The sequence below is a fragment of the Apostichopus japonicus genome, chromosome 6 (assembly GCF_037975245.1).
Source record: "Apostichopus japonicus isolate 1M-3 chromosome 6, ASM3797524v1, whole genome shotgun sequence".
Lineage (NCBI taxonomy): Eukaryota > Metazoa > Echinodermata > Holothuroidea > Aspidochirotida > Stichopodidae > Apostichopus > Apostichopus japonicus.
Genome location: NC_092566.1, coordinates 7,612,250 through 7,620,290, shown reverse-complemented (window position 1 = coordinate 7,620,290; position 8,041 = coordinate 7,612,250). Strand labels below are relative to the sequence as shown.

At 38.8% G+C, this 8,041-nt stretch overlaps 1 protein-coding gene and 1 long non-coding RNA gene across 2 annotated transcripts in view; both read right to left on the bottom strand.

The window, feature by feature from the left end:
- Positions 1–8,041, bottom strand: part of LOC139968848 (uncharacterized) — a 190,391-nt gene that overhangs the window by 113,833 nt on the left and 68,517 nt on the right. The window lies entirely within an intron of this gene.
- On the bottom strand, positions 118–6,559 carry LOC139968834 (small ribosomal subunit protein uS11). The gene is made up of 4 exons (XM_071973338.1): positions 6,379–6,559; positions 4,651–4,812; positions 2,554–2,630; positions 118–279 (listed from the first exon to the last, which is right to left on the bottom strand). Exons 1-4 carry the CDS (start codon positions 6,525–6,527, stop codon positions 212–214), a joined length of 456 nt encoding a protein of 151 aa, XP_071829439.1. The 5' UTR covers positions 6,528–6,559; the 3' UTR covers positions 118–211.

Sequence of the window (8,041 nt, the reverse complement as noted above, 5' to 3'; positions counted from 1 at the left end):
TGACCTAAAGAAGACTTGGCGTGGCTACAAACCAAGCTAACAATGAATTAAGACACATCAACACATGTTAGAAGCAATTAAGAAACATGGTAGAAATGATGACACAGACAAAATGGGTTTCTCTCTAAGAATTTTCGTTTTTATTGATCTTGCCTTTCATTTGTATTGTACATCTCCAAAAGATTGCCAAATATAGCCACCAATGATCCACTCACAAACGTCTTCCCCTGCGACCGCACTTTCTGCGGGTGCTGTCGGACGGGATGGGTGTCACATCCTCTGTGAGATGAGATAAAGGGAAATAAATACACTTTCAATAAAAAATCAGTTGATTTTACTTGCCGGGTACGGTTTCCCTGAAATGCAAAGAACTGTGCCCTTTCTTGAAGGATAGTCTGGCGAACTTGTCAAGTAGATTACTTTCAAAGAACAAGTCTAATAACAAGGCCTGCAAGAATATCACAAGAGGTGAACTAGTCTAATAGCAAGGCCTGCAAGAATTTCACAAGAGTGGAGTGAGCATTGTCTTTGTTATTATCAAAGACATGAGGCAAAAAGTCGAAATAATTCAACCCTTTGACAAACACTTAAAACATGTTTTGTATAGCAGTAGTATTTGAGTGAAAATGGAGAGGGTATATTGGCAAGTGAAGATGTGTTGTGTTTTACTACTATGCAATTGGCTGATGGTTAAATTGCAAATGGTTTTCATGAGTCCAGAGCTTTCACTTGCACCTTCAGAGAATAGTTTATCCAGTATCCCATCGTAAAATGGTCAAATTGATACACAAAATCAAAGATGTATCACAGAATTTTACACAGGTACCAAATTATTTTACAAAAGACAAAATCTAGAGCCCTCAGACCGGCTAGGCCAAATCTGAACACTTAAATATTCTCTGATTCTGTTTCAGGATTTTGTCCCAGTCTTTTCAATTGTTAGAACAACTTTCCTGTGTTGAATACCAATCATAGCCTTCTCTGAGATGAGACAACTAACACCTCATAAATAGTAACAGAGCAAATAAATTATTGGCTACAATGGGATTATGAAATGGTGCCCTAAAGAATAATAAGCCTTGCACTAAACTGACAAAGCTATTCAGACTTTAACACAACCAAAATTCTAACAATCATGTGATTTGAATCAGAAACACTGATCAAATAATTACAAAAATGGTCTTCAAATTGTCGTGAAATGAAGAGAAGAAGAAATGACCTGTAGAACACATTAGCTGTATCTCTCCACCAGTTTAATACATGCAGTAAATAAGATAAACTACTAGGCCCTCCCTTAGTATATATTTTAAATTTTCTAGATTAACTTTGGTGACTCCTAAAACTCTTCAGACAGAGGCATTGAAACATTTCATTTTATCACATGCAGACAGAGCAATAAATTTCAACCAGAATCAATGGGTGAAGAAGTTTGTGTCAGTGAAAGAAGTTTTGTAGAATAAACTTCCGAAATACTCAGGACGTTTTCATTATTTCTGAAATATAGCTGTATGTGATGTGGTACAATAGCTAGATGTGGCTCTTTCTTGCATGTAGCGAGGGATGAATCCCTTTTTATAAGCTCCACAGCTGTTACTTTTGTATTATCTTCATGTTTGCCATCTTTATCCTTTCTAATAGGGCATGACAGTTTCCTCTGCAAGAAATGACAGACTTCAAAACCATTTCATATTCCAATAATTTAAATTGCATTCATAGGATGTGGGGAATAATTTTATGGTTCATTATTTGGGTAGCAGTTTGTAGGTTTATGAATGTTACTTCCCTTAAAAATATTGAAATGGTTCACAGAATATTGAAATGGTTCACGGCAGATTATAAAACCGGCTGTACAGCTTTGTACCTGTCGTAGCCATCTAACCATTTTGCATAGCAATTAGTTATGGGGTACCACATAATTTATTCTGGGATATATTCGAGTAAATATTCCCTTCCTCTTTTACTAATTATGCACTGAAAACAGAACTTTACTTTGTCAAAGCTTGATATAACTTTGATAAGGAGCACAAAATATATGCCATCAGTCGGCTAGCAATGCAGGGTTTGCTGCCAAACACACAATACATTTACAGGGCATGTACAGTAGGCACAAACCTAAAGTTTAATGGATGCAGCAGCTTACAATGAATAAATACTGTACAAACAGTTGAGCAGGGTTATCATGAACCCCGGGGCACTGGAGCCAAATTTTAGTGGGCCCCTTTGCTTTTCTGATAATTTAAAGGCACCCTAGGGTTACTGTAATGCTAATACTTTGTTAACAAATGAACAAATAAATCTACAAACTGAAACTCTACAGGAATACGAGAAGGTACCTCAAGCACAAACAAAATGGCTCTGCAGCCCCATCTTGTGCCATTAGCTGGGCCATTTTATGAGACTCACAGGGGCATTTTCCTTAACATATAGAGGGCACTCATGACTTTTGCCCTGTGATGTAAGACAGTCCACAAAAGAAAAATTTGTTCAGCTACATACGATTAATCATGGGACACCGTAGAACCCTCCCTCCGTTCAAGTCGGAACTTTACTTACCGATGCGTCCAATCTTCATTCCTGACCTAGCAAGGGCACGTAGGGCAGACTGGGCACCGGGACCTGGTGTTTTGGTCCTATATGAAAGAGAACAAAGAAGTTGATGAAAGCTCAGAGGAAGAATTTTTTTATTGTGTGGATAAGTCACCTGGAAAACACCACAAATCAACACTAAGACATATTACAATGTCACATTTCAAAATGGTTTGTGAGCTTCTGATCCCAAACTGGTAACTTGGACCAAAGTCAAATAGCTTTTGAAATCATCAAAGATGACAACAACAACAAACAAACAAACAAACAAGAGCCCACCAGGTACTATGGTTCCTTGCTTAGTGGAATATTTAAGTGCTGTACGTCATCACCCAATATCATAATATTAAGCCAACATGTGCCAGCTTTCCATCAACTGTATTCCAAGTTTAGATTGATTTAAGGTAGTGAAGTTCTTGCAGTTTTAAAATTTTGGTTCCTCCCAAGAAATTGGGCCTGATAAAATTTTGCATGTATATGGGCCCCAAAATATTTGGCCTAGTCTGAGTGGCTCCAAAATATATATGCCTCCAAAAATAATGGGCCCACAAATTCAAAGAAATGTGCCCCAAAATGGCCTACATATACAAGCTATTCGGTTGCAAAATGATTGCAATGGAAACTAGAGCACCAATGGTGCAGAAGCTCATACCTTTTCGAGCTTAAAAATGTAGGCCATTTTTTCAGATTCCACCAATTTTGGGCCCATGAGAGATAACCCTCACCCCCCCCCCCCCTCCGTTAGCAGAATCCTGGCCACACCACAGGCTATAATTCCTATTTTCCCCCTTTAAATCCTATTTTACCCACTCTCTCGAACAATACCACTGACCTACCCTATTAAACTTTCTCCCCTCTACCTGAGCAGACCTGAAGCACTCCTTACCAAAATTTTGGCTGGCTGCCTACATACTGCACCTCAGGCTCAAAGACTTCTAAGAATCGGCAAGTGCTGATTGGCTATAGGGCTCTCATGCTTACAGTTCAACAGTTAATAACAACTCCCAGTCCTGCTTTAATTCCACTAACAGCCTCTGCAGAGCTTAACCACAAATGTAAACAAACACTGCAGAAACTGGGAGACAAATTAAAGGAGCTTTGGCAAAAGGTGAAGGCTCAGATTTGTTTAAACAATGGGGATTAATTGTAATTAATTAACTTTTGACCAAAAATTATTAGGCATCACGTTATTCATACACAATCCAACAATCATTAGTTCAACTTTGAATATGATCCATCAAAATCTTGAGGAGATTGAGATATTTGAAAATATTACAAAGAATGACCCCCGATGACCCCCTAAATGACCTTTGACCTCAATTTTCCCAACACCCCTCGTAACTCTCATCCCGAGGAACGTTGTGACCAAGTTTCATTATAACTGGCCATACACTGTACGAACAGGAGCAATTTGAAAATATAGGGCCGCGGCCCGGGCCACAAAGACCCCTAGTTGATCTTTGATCTCAAATTCATGAACACCCTGAAGGTAAAACTTCCATAGTACTATCGTGACAAACCCTCAACATTGTACCATGGAATCTGTAGGAGAAGAAGCATTTTGCGTATTTCCACAGAATGGCCCATTACGGCCCACGGGTGACCTTTGACCCCAAATTTCGGACCATCTCTGATGGCCCTATACGCAATGGTCCTTGTGTCCAAGTTTCATGAAATTCCATCAAACACTGTGCGAGTGGAAGCGGTTTTACCAATTGTTGACGGATAGAGTGATAGAATGATAGTGATAGACCCCGCACTGTAACAATAGCTCACACCAGCATGCTGGTATGAGCTAACAAAATGTGGGCCCAAACTACAGGAAAGGGATACACCTATTCCTATTATCAGAGAGAACTATTTAATCCATAAAACATTTGAGCCGACCATGTCGACATGTTACCTTCTCTGCCGTAACTACCATAAGAATCAGGACAAATGTCAATAAACATTTTGTTTGTCTTAGTATACCTCTTTCATGCTCTCATGCGCCCTTTGCACTTCAAAGGCCGTCTTATATGAAACTTGTATTACACAGAAAATTTCCACTGCAGAGTGACTTACTTGTTACCACCGGTGGCCCTGAGTTTGATGTGCAGGGCTGTGATGCCAATCTCCTTGCACTTTACAGCAACATCCTGTGCGGCCAACATAGCGGCGTACGGTGAGGCTTCATCTCGGTCGGCTTTGACCTTCATGCCTCCAGTGACACGACAGATGGTTTCTCTATGGAGCAACAATACAACATGAAAGCATTGGATATCTATCCCACTGAATAGAAGAATGTACACTGTTTGGATGTTTATGAGTTTCTTTCAAAGAAATCATGACTTCTTCACTTCTCACATAATTTAATTATTTACAAGTATTATTCAATCACTCAGCTGTTAGAAATTAGGCCAATGAACAAAATTTAATAAATTGAACAGTTTTTTACATAATTATTGAACTAAGATGTTTCTCATGTCATAGATCGAAAGGCCATTGTTGATTTCCATGCCTTTCTTTATGCTTCATAAGCCAAGATCACTACAAGGTTAGTGTTGGACCGACTGTCAGTATACAGTACCGACCTATCAGCAAAAGTTGGGAATACCAGTATCAGAGGCTTCACTATCATGGGTATTGGTAAAGTTTGTATCAAAAACTGATATTAGGCAAACAATTCTGTTAGCCCAGACAAAGCTGACATTTTTATATGGAGATAACCTCTCATAGCTTGCCTGAGAAGAAAGTAAACTCCCTATTAGCAAGTAAATTTTGAAATGGGAGACTTTGAAAAATGCTACACCAAACATTTCCAAGGGGCAAATGGCTTGAGGCCTGATAGAGTATCAAAAGGGAAAACACAGTTGGTTCCCTACATAGTAACTAATACCCAGCCCAGTGATATAAACATGTCTAACAGCAGTTTTTGTTCCCTTTGGCCAGCTGTGAATTTATCAAAACAAAGATGACACTGTAGCTAAATACCTTAGCTACATGGCTGCCTTAACCTTAACTTGATCACACTGAGCAATGACTAGTACGCAATGGCTTTGGATTGTATTGATACACGCTCTATTCTACAAATTCTACAATAGCAATTGCTTGCCTGTGCATGTGACACTTCCTTCATCACTATTCAATACTGCAGAAATGCAGGAATTTGCTGGATATATTCAACTATTTGCTGGACATGTGCAAAGTGAAAATAGCAATGACGGATGTCAAAAATACATAATAAGTTTCCGTTGGATTACGAAACTTGATACATGCACAGCCTACTGAATCATCACAACAGCTTGAGTCCCTTAGGATTTGACTTAACAACTCTAGTTTGACAACTGTTTAGCCCCATCGTATGATGACTCTTTGCCAATCGTCGATTTCCATGTTGTACTTGGTGAATAGTGCACTGCACAGCTAACACAATCTGGTAAAGGGCTAACAATGTTTGAATAGGGAAATTTTTGTCAAACATTAGTTTCTGCAGGTGTTGGAGTGCAACATATTGGATATCTGTAAAAGCCGATATTGCAACACTTTAGTCAGGATGGTACTTTCTTTCAATGCTTCATTCGACTTATTACAGTTTGAGCATACTGAAATTTATATTAAGTATATACGCTTGGCATTCCACCACTTGTGAACGGTCCATGACAGAGTCCTAATGTGCCACTCACTTTATTGACTGCACAATTAATGAGATCAGTTAACATGGAAAAATTCTGCATAGTGGGTATTTTACGTGACCCTAAAAGTGCATGTGCATGGATTTATTCAGATGTACCGAGAATCGCTGGAACTTACTTGCCGGACAAGTCAGTTACATGCACGAATGTATCGTTGAATGATGCAAAGATGTGGGCCACTCCAAACACATTTTCTCCCTCTGGGACTTGAGGACCCAGGCTCACCTGGGCCTGTTCTTTGACTGCCTTTCCTTTACGAGGAGCCATGATCTACCAAAAACACAAATGAAATAATTAATAACAAAGAACAATAATCAGTCACAAATACAAATACTGTAGCAAATATGTGAAAAATTCATAAGAATGGTGATGAGTTCAAAAACAATGGCAAAGTTTATGCAAAGAACAGGGGAAACTACAACTACCATACAATTACTAACCTGTCAATTTGAAATCAGTAAAGTAACCATGCAAAATTGCAGACTAACCCACAACTATGAGCTGTTACACGCAATAGACTGCTGAGCACAACGAATTTTCACATTTGGAAAATATTGTACTTTCATTTGGCTTAACTTCACATACCTAGTACATGTGTAGATATCATTGCTGATAGTGATAATGTGATAGGCTTTAGCCTATGCTTAATGTCACTTGTTAACTGTAGGCTACACTTACATTTAACTAGTGTTAAAAAGATTCTCTTCGTTTTGGGTGATTTTATTCGAGACTAAACATAGAGAAATCATTTTTGAGTGTTAGCAAACACTTGCCGACATAGCTTGCTGAATGATTAAACTATATCACAAGGCAATATCATATAGGTCTATAGCCTACTATGATGATCCCAACGTTTGTATAGCCCATGTTGGTAGGCTAGCATCATGCTACTGTAAGTTAATGTTATACTACTAGCCCTTACTAACAGTTACGGCGGGCCTACATCAGGAAACTTTCGTGAAAAAGACGATGGATATCTATTACTAACCATAGATTAATATATGGGCAGTTGTGATATTTATCAGGTAAATAACCAAGACCTTGGGCTAAACGTAAGGTTTATCGCTGTCACATTAAACCTAGCCTATAATAATTAATACAAAATATTGTTAGGCTGCACATAACATTATTTCCAAGTTGACTACGTTAACCAAATGTGATCGCTTTAACGGAGTTAGATTCGAAAGACGACAAAAAAACGGGTTAAATGAAATTTCAAGTGTTTCTTATCACTTAAGTATTACAATATCATAAATAGTATAAAGATGAGAGAGATTGCAACAGATCAAATGTAGTAGTATTTTAATGAAATCGACATACTTTGGAGAACCATTAAAAGAGGGAGCTCTTTTGTTTTGATTTGCAGGACTTTGTGTTTGGTGTGTAGTGCATGTCACACACGGTTTCATTACACTATTCATTTGTCGTATCATGGAGGTAAAAACACCTCCATGCAAGGGCGGCGGAACCGGGGGGGCACAGGGGGCACGTGCCCCCCACTTTTCCTCAGGTTAAAAATGTGCCCTTTTTCTACATAAAAATTTCTAAATAAATAAAGAGTTTACAAAGCGAAACCCACGTCGAATGAAATATTTCGGGAAGTTTTAAATGTTTACTACCACAGGCGTATAGGAGCCCAATTTGATTTGGGGGGAGGGGGGGGGGGCTGTAACGACTTGCCCGAAAAACATTACCAAAATTTTTCGCGCGCTACGCGCGCGTTCAACATGTATGTTAACGTGCATATCATATAGGCATGTGTTGGTTATTACATAGCATGC